This window comes from Cebus imitator, unplaced genomic scaffold (assembly GCF_001604975.1).
Source record: "Cebus imitator isolate Cc_AM_T3 unplaced genomic scaffold, Cebus_imitator-1.0 Scaffold104, whole genome shotgun sequence".
NCBI classification, from domain to species: Eukaryota; Metazoa; Chordata; class Mammalia; order Primates; family Cebidae; genus Cebus; species Cebus imitator.
In genome coordinates, this window is record NW_016107419.1 from 5615082 (window position 1) to 5630421 (window position 15340).

At 40.5% G+C, this 15340-nt stretch overlaps 2 protein-coding genes across 7 annotated transcripts in view; both read right to left on the reverse strand.

Moving 5' to 3' along the window:
• Positions 1-5861: 5861 nt before the first annotated feature.
• LOC108310540 (dynein light chain 1, cytoplasmic-like) lies at positions 5862-7060 on the reverse strand. The gene has a single exon (XM_017537611.2). The coding sequence runs from the start codon at positions 6638-6640 to the stop codon at positions 6329-6331; it is 312 nt and encodes a 103-aa protein (XP_017393100.1). The 5' UTR covers positions 6641-7060; the 3' UTR covers positions 5862-6328.
• Positions 7061-11417: 4357 nt separating this feature from the next.
• Positions 11418-15340, reverse strand: part of HEATR5A (HEAT repeat containing 5A) — a 131744-nt gene continuing 127821 nt past the window's right edge. For all 6 annotated transcript variants that reach the window (XM_017537605.2, XM_017537606.2, XM_017537609.2 and 3 more), the window contains 3 exons: positions 14450-14604; positions 12716-12929; positions 11418-12431 (listed from right to left, as the gene is read on the reverse strand). In XM_017537605.2, the coding sequence (XP_017393094.1) occupies positions 12124-12431; positions 12716-12929; positions 14450-14604 (677 nt within the window). In that variant the 3' untranslated portion in view covers positions 11418-12123. The remainder of the gene's footprint in view (positions 12432-12715; positions 12930-14449; positions 14605-15340) is intronic.

Consider the following 15340-nt stretch of genomic DNA (forward strand, 5'->3'; position numbering starts at 1 on the left):
AACAATGAAAACTTCTAATCTTTTAAAATAGAATGGGCTGGGCATGGTGGCTCACACCTGTAATCCTAACATTTTGGGAGGCTGAGGCCTACAGATGGCCTGAGCCCAGGAGTTTGAGACCAGCCTGGGCAACATGGTGAACATTAGCTACAATGCTTGTCTAATTTTTGTACTTTTAGTAGAGATGGGGTTTCACCATGTTGGCCAGGCTGGTCTCAACTCCTGACCTCAAGCATTCCACCTGCCTCAGCCTCCCAAAGTGCTGGCATTATAGGTGTGAGCCACCATGCCCAGCCTATGACTTATTTTCTCAAAAAGTACAGAATACTTGAAATAGTAAGAATCATTTTTAAAATGTTAATTTTTTGAAGTACACTGTTTGCTTAAGGGGAAATATGTACCTGTCTCTACAAAAAATTAGCTAGACATGGTGATGCATTCCTGTAGTCTCAGCTACTCAGGAGGCTGAGGTGGGAGTATCACTTGAGCCCAGGGAGGTCAAGTCTGCAGTGAGCCGTGATCACAACAGTGCACTCCAGCCTGAGCAACAGAGTGAGACCCTGTCTCCAAAAAAAAAAAAAAAAAAAAAGAAAAGAAGAAAAGAAAAGAAAAAAAAAAGTTTAAATGGTTTAGACATGTGCTTGCTTAGAGACAGGCTCTAGGGTAGTTTGTGGAAGTCCCAGTCCTGTTTAGAATATAGATGAATCAACTAAAGGAACATATTCATTGTAGAAAATTTCAGAAATTTTTATACATCACTGAGAATCAGAATGATCACATTATTATTGAAAAGAGAAAGCATCTGCAATGAAAACTGTAGCAAATGATAGTAACCATAACTAACTATGGAATATGAAGTGGAGAATATGAACCACTTCTCATTTGATGTTGACTCACAATTGATCTGTTGACCACTGAAACAAAAGCATTTCCATAATTTAGAAAATCTATTTTTAAGGAGCTTTTGTGTCTAAACAAAAATCTAGATTATGTGCCTCTAATATTTGACACTACTAGAGAGGGAAAGGATGTGGGAAGCCCAGTTACCCTGGCAATTCAGAGAGTGGTGAGCACTCCGTCATCATTTAAATATAAAATAGAAGTCCCAAAGTTTTCCTAATTAAGATCAGAAAGAAGTAATCAACAGAGAAATACTTGGCTTTATAGGCTTCATTGTTCAGCAGAAACCCTCAGTTTTGGTTGGATATGCATGTTTTCTTTCTGGGGACACTTGTACTTTCTCTAATAATAGCACTAGCAAAGCTGCTTTTGCTGTGTCACCGGCATACTTTGCTGTTACAAAAAAATCTCATTTGTTTTGTTCTTTCTTGGAATATTTTATAGAGCAGGGTGCTATTTTTGATGGGTGTGTGTTTCTGTGTCTATATCTATTTTTCTGCTTATAAAGTTTTTTGCTTCTAGGTATTTTTCCAGGAAAAATATTAAATTTTGATGTAGTGAAGCAAAACATTGTCAACACTTTTTTCATTGACAGCAATAACCTCTTGTACTTTTTATTTTTATATATTCATCTTTTAAGACAGAGTCTTGCTCTGTCTCCCAGGATGGAGTACAGCGGTGTGATCTCAGCTCACTACAACCTCTGCCTTCCAGGTTCAAGCGATTCTCCTGCCTCAGTCTCCTAAGTAGCTGGGATTACAGGCACACACTACCTCAACTGGCTAATTTTTAAATTTTTTTGTAAAGAGAGGTTTTAACCATGTTGGCCAGGATGGTTTTGAACTCCCAGCCTCAAGTTATCCACCCGTCTCAGCCTCCTAAAGTGCTGGGATTAAAGGTATGAGTCACCATGCCCAGCCTATGACTTCTGATTATCTCAAAAATAACAGAATACTGGAATAGGAATAATCATTTAAAAATGTTAATTTTTGAAATACACTGTCTGCTTAAAGAGTGATAGGTGGACCTAAGAATTTTCCTCAAGTAGACTGTGGAATCATAATTTTATAATGCCCCAGTTGATAGCACAAGAGTCCTAACAAAATAGAAAGGCAATTAAAGGAAGCTACACTTTTTGATTTATGCCCTGGATTGTATTTGTGGTCTATACTAGATATATTCCAGCTCTATATCACAACACAAAATTTCCTCAAAGCTAACAAGCCCAGACATTAATTAAATAGGCTGGTAAACAGGCCAACATAAAGTATAATTCATTAATTAATCACCGTCAGCCAGCCAGCCACTGGATAACTATATTTCTAGCAAACAGAGAGTTTCTCCTGAATAACTGAGGTCTTGCAAGAGTTAACAAATTAGGCCAGGAGTGGTGGCTCATGCCTGTGATCCCAGCACTTTAGACGGCCTAGGCAGGCAATCACATGAGGTCAGCAGTTCAAGACCAGCCTGGCCAACATGGTGAAACCCCATCTCTACTAAAAATACAAAAATTAGCCAAGCGTGGTGATGGGTGCCTGTAAACCCAGCTACTTGGGAGGCTGAGGCAGGAGAATCACTTGAACCCAGGAGGTGGAGGCTGCAGTAAGCCAAGATTGCACCGCTGCACTCCAGCCTGGGTAACAGAGTGAGGACTCCGTCTCANAAAAAAAAAAAAAAAAAAAAAAGAATGGAAAAAAAGAACTAACAAATTATTTGTAAAGAGGAAAGTATATTCAATTGATGGATAAGATGCAGTATATATAATTACCTTGACTTGATAGTTGTAAATAGTAATGAGCTCTGGAAAAATACATATGGACAGAATTGAAGCATTAGGACTATAGCCTAATGCAAGGTAATGCAATCATTAAACCACCAGAAATGACAACTGTTTATTTATTTATTTATTTATTTATTTATTGGAGATGGAGTCTCACTGTATCACCCAGGCTGGAGTGCCGTGTCACAATCTCGGCTCACTGCAACCTCCGCCTCCTGGGTTCAAGCAATTCTCCTGCCTCAGCCTCTCAAGTAGCTAGGATTACAGGCACCCACCACCACATCCAGCCAATTTTAATTTTTTTAGTAGAAACAGAGTTTCACCATGTTGGCCAGGCTGGTCTTGAACTCCTGGCCTCAAGTGATCTGCCTGCCTCAGCCTCCCAAAGTGCTGGGATTACATGGGTGAGCCACCATGCTTGGCCGAAATGACAACACTTTAGCATTACACTTTTTTTTTTAAAGTATATATAGTTATTTCACATATTTTCAATTTTACAATAACATTGTCATAGTTTAGTGGTTTTTAAAATAGTTCGGTAGTTTGAGGGCTGAATTTCTTCCCTCATAATGAAAATCTAGCATTATAATAAAGATAAAGGGAATTCTTCAGGATACTGCAAAAAAGGCAATTCTTCTCTTAAAATTAATGTTTCAGAAAACTCTTGGTTGCTGTTGACATCCAGATCAACAGACACATGTTATCTTTGGAGAAAACATGTTCAAACTCCTAAAAGCACAATCCATGGCTACCGGTGCTTTAGAGATCACTTCTTTGATGGGGGTACGGTGAAGTTACTCCTCTAAAAATATGCAAATGCCAGTAGAGGTGGTGCTACACTTTTTTGTTTGTTTTGACACAGGGTCTCACTTCGTTGCCCAGGCTAGCATGCACTATTGCAATGGTGGCTCACTGCAGTCTTCATCTCCTTGGTTTAAGCCATTCTTCTACCTCATCCTCCCTTCAAGTAGCTTGGACTACAGGTGTGCACCAGTGTGCCTGGTAGATTTTCTTTTTTCAGTAGAGAGCAGGTCTCACTATGTTGCCCACGTTGGTGTTATACTCTTCAAGCTTGACTATTTGGTGGAAGAGGCTTTTTTTGTTGAGACAGTGTCTTGCTCTGTCACTTAGGCTGGAGTGCAGTGGTGTGATCTCAGCCTCCCATGTTCAAGTGATTCTTGAGCCTCAGCCTCCCGAGTAATGGGGATTTCAGGTGTGTACCACCATGCCAGGCTTATGTTTGTGTTTTTAGTAGTGATGGGGTTTCACCACATTTCTCGGCTGGTGATGAAGTAGGTAGGATATTTCCTTGATCCCTTTGCAGGACTTGCAATAGGGTTACCTCATTTACTCAGGCTGCAGCTCTCAACTCCTCACGGGAGGGAGCATATGAGTGAAAGAGGTGGGAACTGGAGTGCATGACTGCTGGAACTATCTGTCCAGTTTGGTGCTGCTGGTAGGGGTGAACTCCATTCACTTGGACCTGCTGCGTTCCACCCCTCATGGGAGGGAGTGTGCCGGTGAGCAGGTGCAGGAGCTGGAGTGAGTGCTTTTGAGGCCCCATGGCAGCAACTGTGGCGGTTGAGGGGTGGTGGCCACAACCCCTGAAGCCTCAGAGGGCATGTTACAGTGCTCTTTTAGCTCTGCCCTCCATGGACTGCTTAAATGTTAACAGCTCAGTGGGCCCTTTTGGATCCGCACTTGTGGCTTCTAAGCTCTTGTCCGGCGTCCAGGAAAAATGAGGTCACACAAATTGAAGGATGGTAAATGCAGGGGATTTTATTGCTAAGTCACTCTCAGTGGAAAGGGAAGCTAAAAGGGAATGGAGGGGTAGGTACTCTTCCCCTGAAGTCTGGCTGTCTTCAGCCAGATTCTTCTCTGAAATTACGCCATCAAGCTGTTACTCTGAAGTCAAGCCACTTCCCTCCGATGTCCAGCTGCTTCTCTCTGCCGGCTGAGTCTGGGTATTTATAGGCACAGGATGAGGGGGCAGGGCCATGGGTGGTTTAGGAAAAGGCAACATTTGAGTGGGGAAACAGGGATGGAAGTTCTCACTTTTGACCGCAGTCTCAGACTTTTCGGCTTGAGGGTGGAGCTTCAAGGACCTGCTGCTGTCTGCCTAGAGTTTTTCTGCTTCCTATCATGATCAGTCTCGAACTCCTGGGTTCAAGCAATCCACCTCCCTCGGCCTTCCAAAGTGCTGGGATTATAGGAGTGAGCCACTGTGCTCAGCCTAAGGAAGAGGCATTTTTTTGTTTGAGATGGGGTTTTGCTCTTGTTGCCCAGGCTAGAGTGCAATGGCGCAATCTCGGCTCACCACAACCCCCACCTCCCAGGTTCAGGTGATTCTCCTGCCTCAGCGTCCCGAGTAGCTGGGATTACAGGCATGCACCACCACACTTGGCTAATTTTTTGTATTTTTAGTAGAGATGGGGTTTCTCCATGTTGGTCACGGTGGTCTCAAAATCCCAACCTCAGATGATCCGCCCACCTCAGCCTCCCAAAGTGCCAGGATTACAGGCCCGAGCCACTGCGTTAGCCTGGCATTTCTGACTCGGAGACATGCATTCCAGCATTCCAGATGATTTTTGTATTGCATAGTCATACAGGGCAGAGCATCCGGAATTTGAAGGCACTCCGCTGAATATACTCATGTGGAAGCTGGGTGCACTTTCCTCATCTTTGAGGACCTCCTGCACCAATTGGAGGACTTGGTTTGTGATGTGGTAGTCTTGAAGTCACTGGCAATGAATATATAACCTGAACCCATACTTTAAGTCCACCAAATGGCCTTTTAAACAGATGCTATGGTGTGGCTAAAACAATATGTAAACAAAAGATATGGAACTTCCTAGGAATTTGGAGAAAATATCCCCAAAGTTCCTGAGACTGATGACAACTCCATTAATTAACCAATCTTGCTGTTGATTTCCTGTGATCAAGTCCTTCTATATGCAGGGACATCCTGAGCATTCTTGTCTTACCGAATCTGTCAACGTGTTAATGCTGAATGTTGGTGAGATTGTGGGAGGCTCGATGCATATCTGGGATAATGAAGAAATGCCTGCAGGTTATAAAAAGGAAGGGATTGACCCTACTCCTTATTAGTGGGATACAGATCAGAGAAAACATGGTCTATGTCATCATGGAGGATATAACTTGGGCCTAGAATGATTTTTAATTTTTTATTTTGCTAATTGTTTTATAACCACAACAAACTAGTACAGAGAATGCCCTGTACAAAACACAAAGGTTCAAACATCAAGGTGTTCCCTTAGCAAGGCTGAAAAATTTCAGTCTCTGGTATTTGGAATTTAGGCTGCAGTCCTTGTTTTCGGATGGATCACTGTGTGTGGCACAAGAGTCCATGCTTTTTTTTTTTTTTTTTTTTAATGAGACAGAGTCTCACTCTGTTGCCTAGGTTGAAGTGAAATGGCCTGATCTTAGCTCAATGAAACCTCTACCTCCCAGGTTCAAGTGATTCTCCTGCCTCAGCCTCCCGAGTAGCTGGGATTACAGGTGTGCACCACCACGCCTGGCTAATTTTTGTATTTTTAGTAGAGATGGGGTTTCACCATGTTGGCCAGGCTGGTCTTGAACTCCTGACCTCAGGTGATCTACCTGCCTCAGCCTCCCAGAGTGCTGGGATTATAGGCGTGAGCCACTGTGCCCGGCCTTTTCAGTCTTCTTTTCACCAGATTTGAACAGAAGACTGGCCACTTGGCCCAGGTAGAAGTAGATGAAGTGTTTGGTTTCATGTGTCACGTAGCTACCGAAGTTCCTCCCCATGATGCAATGCCAGGTAGGATTGTACTTCTTGTCAAATTCCTTCTTGATATGAACTGCAATATCCTTCTCTATGTTGTATTTCTCCAGCGCCTGAGTAGCACACTCCACTGAGTCCTGCTGCATCTCTTCTGACATGTCCCCATTTTTGATTGTGGCCTTTCGGTCGCACATGGTTACTGTGGAGAAGGGGGCTGGCTGACAGCAACAGTCTCCTGGAGGAGGTGCTAGCACTGCTGTAGAATGATTCTTTTTTAAAAATTATGTATGTATTTAAGATAGGGTCTCACTTGGTAGCTCAGGCTGCAGTGCAGTGGCACAATTATAGCTTACCGTAACTTCGAACTCCTCTGCTTGAGATCCTCTTGCTTCAGCCTCCCAAATTGCTGGGATTCCAAGTGTGAACCACTGTGCCCAGCCCTTGGGACAATTCTCTTGGATTCTGAAGTTATCACATTTGAGATGTATGCTTATACCATTAATTTGTGCAGTGCTGCAAGCCATAACTGATTACTCTTGAAGCATGAAAAAAAACAGAATATGGTTCATGAAAGAAACAGGCTGCCTCTTTAAAAATAAACAAAAATGGCTGGGTGCAGTGGTTCAAGCCTGTAATCCTAGCACTTTGGGAGGCTGAGGTGGGGGGGATCACCTGAGGTCAGGAGTTCGAGACCAGCCTACCTAACATGGTGAAACCCTGTCCCTACTAAAAATACAAAAAATTAGCCAAGCGTGGTGGCAGGTGCCTGTAATCCCGGCTACTTGGGAGGCTGAGGCAGGAGAATCACTTGAACCCAGGAGGCAGACGTTGCAGTGACCCGGAAATTGCGTCATGGCACCCCAGCCTGGACAAGAGCAAAACTCCATCTCGAAAAAATAAAATAGCCAGAATTTTCCCTTTCTTGTTCCACTGGGCATAACTTTACTTTTTTTTTTTTTTTNTGTTGGCCAGGCTGGTCTTGAACTCCTGACCTCGTGATCTGCCCACCTTGGCCTCCCAAAGTGCTGGGATTACAGGCGTGAGCCACCATGCCCAGCCTCCATTTTCTCTTTTTTATTCTTTTTGTTTTGTTTGTTTGAGATGGAGTCTCCCTGTGTCACCCAGGCTGGAGTGCAGTGGTGTGATCTTGGCTCACTGCAACCTCTGCCTCCCGGTTCAAGCAATTCCTCTGTCTCAGCCTCCCGAGCAGCTGGGACTACAGGCGCATGCCACTATGCCTGGCTAATTTTTATATTTTTAGTAGAGATTGGGGTTTCACCATTTTGGTCAGGCTGGTCTCGAACCTGCCTCCCAAAGTGCTGGGATTACAGGCGTGAGCCACTGAGCTGGACCTTCTTTTTTGCTAATACCACAAAAAGTAGACCAGGCCAGGTGAGGTGGCTCAAGCCTGTAATCTTAGAATTTTGGGAAGCCGAGGCCAGCAGGTCACTTGAGGTCAGCAGTTCAAGACCAGCCTGACCAACATGGTGAAACCCCATCTCTATTAAAGAAAAAAATTGCAAAAATTAGCCAGGCGTGATGAGGCATGCCTGTAATCCTAGCCACTTGGGAGGTCGAGGGAGAAACTGCTTGAATCTGGGAGGCAGAGGTTGTAGTGAGATTGTGCCACTGCACTCCAGCCTAGGTGACACAGGGAGACTCCATGTTAAAAAACAAAAAGCAAAGTTTTGGGGAAATAGGTGGTACATAACTGTAGTTGTGAATACATTTCAGCATTTTATCTAATAATAGGTCATAATTTTGGGGTTACATATCATACATGTAATTAAACAGTTTTAGATATTGGTTTAATAAAAGGACTCGGGTTATGTATCTATTCCATCAAGTGCTATTCTTTAGCCCATAAAATTGATCTTGGAAGCTCCAGTTTTCTTCTCTGGGCTCCCATAGCACTATATGCGTACCTCCTTTTTTTTTTTAAATAAATAAATTTTAAGCCCAAACCTCACAATCATACCTCTTTTATAGTAGTTACTTGTATTTTTTCAAGGGCCTTAATGTTCCTTAAGTTGATGGTGAAATTTGTTTTATATAAGTAAAAGCTTTTAAGCTTTTAAGCAATGGGCTAAATAGTATGACTTAACTAGTAGCTTTGCCTCTATTTCTTATCTTAGGAAAAATTAAGCTCAAGACAAGTATTACACAATTTTGATGGTTTCATCCAAGTTGCTAATCAACATTTTTAATTTGTAAAGAGTTACCAAGCTAATTTATAGGCAAGTGTTTTATTAGAATTAGATTCGTCAATATCTAAGCATATAATCTATTCCCATAGAAACTGTAGAGGACACTTCTAAAAACTTTTTCCTAATGTACTAGCCAGAGACTTTTTAGTCGTAATTTGGAGAAATGTAATTGAAAGTATCTTCAACGAAGAGTGAGAAAGGCTCCTGAGGGAGCCCAGAGTGCTCAAAGAGGAGAAAAGCTATACCTTGATGGAATCGGGACTGCCAGAGCAGTTTTTCTGTCTCCAGCGTGGATGCTTGGATCAGAAAGATGGGTTCAAATTCTAGCTGTTAAGCCTTAATTTCCTTATCGGTAAGGACACACACACACACACACACACTCTATCTATCTATCTATCTATTTATCTATCATCTATCTAGAAACAGAGTTTCACTCTTGTTGCCCAGGCTGGAGTGCAATGGCACCATCTTGGCTCACTGCATCCTCTGCCTCCTGGGTTCAAATGATTCTCCAGCCTCAGCTTCCTGAGTAGCTGGGATTACAGGTGCGCACCACTATGCCTAGCTAATTTTGTATTTTTAGTAGAGACAGGGTTTCTCCATGTAGTTCAGGCTGGTCTCAAACTCCTGACCTCAGGTGATCTGCCCGCTTTGCAAAAGTCCTGGGAATTCAGTGTTGTATTAAATAAGGCAATACATTTAATAATAGCTCAGATTTCCTAATTCCATGACACTGGACATAATAGTTTTTTTCCTAATTATTGACATAAGCACCTTTAATCCAAAATATTCAGGACATTAGGCTACTAAATGAGTAGAAATCTTAATGTTTAAGAGCAAAGTAAATGAAACAGCTAAAACAGACAATTTTTTTAAATCCCTAAGTCAAATTAATTAGTTACATTCTGAGAACAACCTAGTTCAGAATTTGGCTTGGCAAAGAAGTTGAATCCCGATCCATCCTGTACCAGTGCAATTCAATAGCTATTAAGTGAGCCAGTTATAGAAGACATAATTTCTTCCTTTGAAGAGGCACAGTCTGAGACAAGATAAAATTAAAATGCAATGTGGGCTGGGCGTGGTGGCTCACACCTGTAATCCTAGCACTTTGGGAGGCTAAGGCGGGAGAATAGCTTGAGTTTGAGACCAGACTGCGCAATGTAGTGAGACCTCTTATCTACAAACAATTTTTTATATTAGGCTTGGAGGCGCACATCTGTAGTCCCTGCTACTTCAGGGCTGAGGCAGGAGGATCATTTGAGCCTAGTAGGTCAACACTGCACTGAGCTGTGTTCACACCATTGCATTCCAGCCTGGGCAACAGAACAAGACCTTTGCTCAAAAAACAAAACAAAACAAAATCAAATTGCAATGCGATTTTTTATGCATAGAATATATTAAGCACTACGGAAACACAGATGAAGAAGCAGTTAAATTTGTTTGGTGGAAGAAGAAGTTAAGAAGTGTTAAGGAGAGTTACCAAGAAAACGTGATATTTAAGCCAGGCTGTAAAGGAGTGGGCAATCACCAGACAGAAGAGGGGAGAGAAAAGGACATTTTAGGTAAAGGGAACAATAAGAAATATACACTCAGTGGAACACTTAGGAAGAGATAGAGAGACACTTACGAAGAGACAGAGAATCTAAAGCACCACAAAGAATGCTCCAAAGAAAGGGCTCTTCTGAAAAAAAAAAAAAAAAAAAAAGGCTGATTTTCTGGAATCCATGTGAAAGAAACCAACCTGCCATCTTTTGTTGGTAAAATAATTTAAAAATACAAGAGTGATAAAGAAAATTAGCTTTATTTATGTAATTTAGAAAAACTGATTGTAGTGTTGAGAGTTTGTCAAATGTTGTCACTCTGAACAATTTACAATAGTATTTACATACAAACATACTAAAATAGAGTACATCACATTACTTTTGCTTCAAAGTGTTTTCTCAATTCTGACATGCCCCTAGCACTTCAGTTTGTAGTTTTTAACAGGGAAATGCTCTGTTTTGACATACTGCTTGATTCATACAGTGTAACACTGAATAGAAGAATCAACGACCATGAGCAGGGTTAAAAATATTTTTAACCAATATGATTTTATCATTAATCTTTTTTCTTTTGAGACAGAATCTTGCTCTGTCGCCCAGGCTGGAGTGCAGCAGTGGTGCGATCTTGGCTCACTGCAACCTCGGCCTCCTGTGTTCAAGCGATTCTCTTGCCTCAGCCTCCCAAGTAGCTAGGACTACAGGTGCCCACCACCAATCCGGCTATTTTTGTATTTTTAGTAGAGATGGGGTTTCACAATATTGGCCAGGCTGCTCGTGATTTGCCCACCTCAGCCTCCCAAAGTCCTGGGATTACAGGCATGAGCCACCATGCCTCGCCTCATTAATCTGTTCTCTATAATAAAATATGTTTCATGTTAAAAAAACATACTTGTATTCACTGATAACCTAAATTTGTTGTACTAAGCTTGGCATTTATAGAAACCCATAGTTGATTTAAATACAATATAGATATGAACTTATATTAAAACTCACTGATATGTTTGCCACAAATGAAAATGAACAAAATTGGTTAAACAGAAGTAAAATAAAAATCCATTTGAAAAATAGTGAAGATGACTTATTCTACTTAAGATGAGTAAAACTTCCATTTTCTGAAGCCAATAAAAACTAAACCAAAGGATGGTGAAAAACTGTGATATAGATACCAAATTTTATGTTACACTGTAAAGCTGTAATTTGTAGTATTATATTTATTTATTTAGAGACGCAGTCTTACTCTTGTCACCCAGGCTGGAATGCAGTATCACGATCTCAGCTCACTGCAACCTTCGCCTCTCATGTTCAAACGATTCTCCTGCCCTATATCTGGGATTACAGGAACCTGCTACTATGCCCAGCTAATTTTTATATTTTAGTAGAGATGAGGTTTCAGCATCTTGGCCAAGCTGGTCTTGAACTCCTGACCTCATGATCCAACCGCCTCAGCCTCCCAAAGTGCTGGGGTTATAGGTGTGAGCCACGGCACCCAGCCAAAGCAGAATTTTAAATCAGCAATTGGGATACGATATTAGTGCAGATCATTTACGCTAGAGCCATATTTTTATCTATCACAGTATTAAGTATGCCACATGTGTATGGACTATTAGAAGAAATCCATTTCATTTTTACAGCAGTGAATTGGTAACTTAAGTTCTTTAGCACTTTCTTAAAATTCCTGATAAGATAGCTCCATTGTCTTTTTAAATGAAAAAAAAAAACAAAAAAACAAAAAAACAAAAAAACACAACCCCCCTCCCCAGCACAAAAAAATGTTAAGTATGCTGTTACTTTGAAAAGTTACAGCTATTTAAGGTAAAACAATCAACTAGACCTCCAAGAGCACTGTGTCTAACATGTCACTTTTGTCCCCAAAGAGAAGGAAATGATCAAGTATTATATTAAGGTGCTTACTATTCCAAAAAAATGACATCAGAGGAAATTGGTCTTTAATTGGATGCTTGAATTTTTTCCAGGACTCTTAGTATATTTAGATGTCGGTATCTTGACTTTCACACTTTGCTGATTGCCCTTTATAGCAGCCTCAAGGCGGGCTTTTAGGGCTGGAGAAGAAGCCACTAAACTTTTAAAAACAGATGAATACTGGGGTCCAATCTGCATGAGACTTTGCAAAGCAAAGTCATGTAAACTTCTCATTATGGAAGTTGCTGATCCCAGAGCATTTTCATCCAAAAGGAAGGAAATGAGGATGGGCAAAAGACAAGTCACCAGCTGAGAGCCTAGAAAGTAAACAAATGATATAAGTTCAGGGACATAAATATTCATAATACAAGGATGCAAACGCACTTGATCTGTATACATTTTTCCCCACTGAAGAAAACAATTTGACCAATCTCTTCTAAATTAATACTAAATAATATCAATACTTGGGATTAATATAACACCTTTCAATGAATGTGAAATACAGATATAATGTGATTAACTGTTTTGTAATTTAAGTAACAGTAAAATCCTGATTTTTGTAGAGATTCTGAGTTAGTATGAATTTAGTGCTGACACTTACGATGGTGTTCTTCAGCAACAGTAACCAGTGTTTCTAAGACCTTTATGCCTTCTTGGAAGATCTGAAGCTCAGCAATGTTTTCAGGTTTTCTCTTGTCTATTTCCTGTAGTTTTTCCACGATACAGGATGCTAAAGAGTAAATATATGGGTAGGAAACAGCTGGATTTGGATACTGAAAGATGGAATGTAGGAGCTGGTAGGTCTTGATTTGTACCTAATCAGATAAGAGAAAAGAACAGCAAATACTATAAATAAATTTTTTAAAAAGTACCTGAGGACTCTTTGCTCTTTAAAGTAGCAAAGGCATTTAAATTTATTTCTAATTTATCTTCAATTTTGAAAGTCCAAGGGCCAACAGGCAATCAAACTTCTGTGCTAACAGTGGTTGGGACAGTTTGGAATGGGAAAAAGGTGTATAGGTACAACAGGGAAACAAACTGAGTGGTTACTTTTTCTTCTTTTCTCTAATTCCCGTTTCTCCCCTCACGTCTTTCTCCATAATGTGAAGCAAAAACAAAAACACCACCCAAAGCCCTCCTTTAACATTTTTATGCGTAGAAAGCAAAATGAAACAAAAAAACACCCAAAACAACAAAACACATACAACCCTGAAAGATATTTTGTTGATTTCAGAAAATGTTTTAGACAAAAGTGATGTATTTGATGTTCAAATGTCATGGCCTAAGTGTTTCAAGGAACCATGTCTGGACCATACTAATTAAGTGTCATCATGCATCAGAGCCCCCACTTGGAGACTGCTATACAAAGCTCCTGCAGGCAACAGGCAAAAGGACAGAGGATAAAAGGAAATGACTATACATCAAATACATAAATCAACTTTTATTAACTGTAATGGTATTTTAATAATTATTTTTTCTGAGAGAAAATCTGGTTCCTATATCTTCAGGAGTAGATATATGTGTGATCATTGGCTATGAATTCACCTAGTGGCACATAAAAAATAGGAAATTACTCAGTCAAATGAATGGGCCATAAAGGAATGGGATCAATTTGTGCGTATTGCTTTTGGAATGGGTCCTGTTATTTCACAATCATATTACTGAAGGTATGTTCTGGGGTCTTTTTTTCTTTTGAGACAGAGTCTGGCTCTGTTGCCCAGGCTGGAGTGCAGTGGCATGATCACAGCTCACTGTAGCCTCAAGGTCCCAGGCTCAAGTGATCCAACTGCCTCAGTGCCCCCGAGTAGCTGGGACTACAGGCCTGTGCCACGATGCCTCGCTAATTTTTGTATTTTTTGTAGAGATGGGTTCTCACCATACTGCCCAGGCTGCTCTCAGACTTCTGGCCTCAAGCAATCCACCCACCATGTCCCACCAAAGCGCTGGATGGAATTACAGGCATGAGCCACAGTGCTTGGCCTCCCTTTCTCTTGTTTTTGTTTTTTAAAGAAAATCCACTATAATATACTACGAAGTATCTTGCAAGTCCCTTATAAAGTTCTAGTGCTACATCAATCTTAAGATTCCTCCATTTCAAATTTAGTTTTTTAAAATTTCCTTTTCTGCCACTATCCTCTACCCTTAGGGCTGAAGAACAAGACTACTGTTATTGGACTTTGTCACTCTAGGAACAGAAATTAATCCAAATCTAAAAACAAAAATTTGTAGTCTAATACCTCCTATTGGAGTCAACAAATCACAAAGAAAATTTTGCAAAAGCCTGGCCATAGTCCTATCACAAACATCTTTCTGCTAAAAGACACTTGACACTTACCATAGGATCTTTTATCTCAAGAGTAGCTTTAAATTTATCAATACAGCGCTTCTGAAGGCATGGGATAGTAGTTACTTCTGGACTGGTAGACAAAATAAACACTGTGATAGCAGTAAGTAGACTGACTTCATCAAGTTCTTGGTGTGTTTCATCAACTAAAAAGAAAAGTTCTATTAGAAACAGATCAAATTTACTGCTTTATATACCTGCATGAGGCTGTCTTCAGTTTGGTAGTAACAGTTTGGTGTACACAATAGACACAATGAATGCTGATTAAGAACTCTGGCAAATGTACATTTTAAGATGTGCATTATAAATAATTCTAGAGCTAAGAAATACTAAAGCAATGATAATCTTTAAAGGATAAGACATCAGTAAATATATACATTTACTAGGAATACATATTTATGAGTTGTGTGACTTTGAACATCTAAATCCATCTTCAGTTTTCTCATCTGTAAAATGGGAATGACAGCAGCACTCACACTGATAGGGTTATGAAGATTAAATTAGTTAATCTATGTGAAGCATTTAGAATAGTATGCTACACTTGATCAATATATGTTACCTATCATGTTAATTATTTTTGCTGTGAAGCAACACAGAAATGCTTGGATAATTATATTTTCTTTGTTAAAGTATTTTGATAATACATGTATCAAGTGAAAATACCTTAGTACTTTAGACATATGATTTCTCAAAAGTAGACAAAAACCTGAAAACAGCTGTGTAGGCCACAATCATTTGAAGAAATTTTCTATTAGAAGTAATCTACCGGCCGGGCGCGGTGGCTCAAGCCTGTAATCCCAGCACTTTGGGAGGCCGAGGCGGGTGGATCACGAGGTCAAGAGATCGAGACCATCCTGGTCAACATGGTGAAACCCCGTCTCT

What these genes read in the sequence shown, in the direction of transcription:
- LOC108310540 (XM_017537611.2), bottom strand. Translation starts at nt 6,640, where the DNA reads ATGTGCGACCGAAAGGCCACAATCAAAAATGGGGACATGTCAGAAGAG.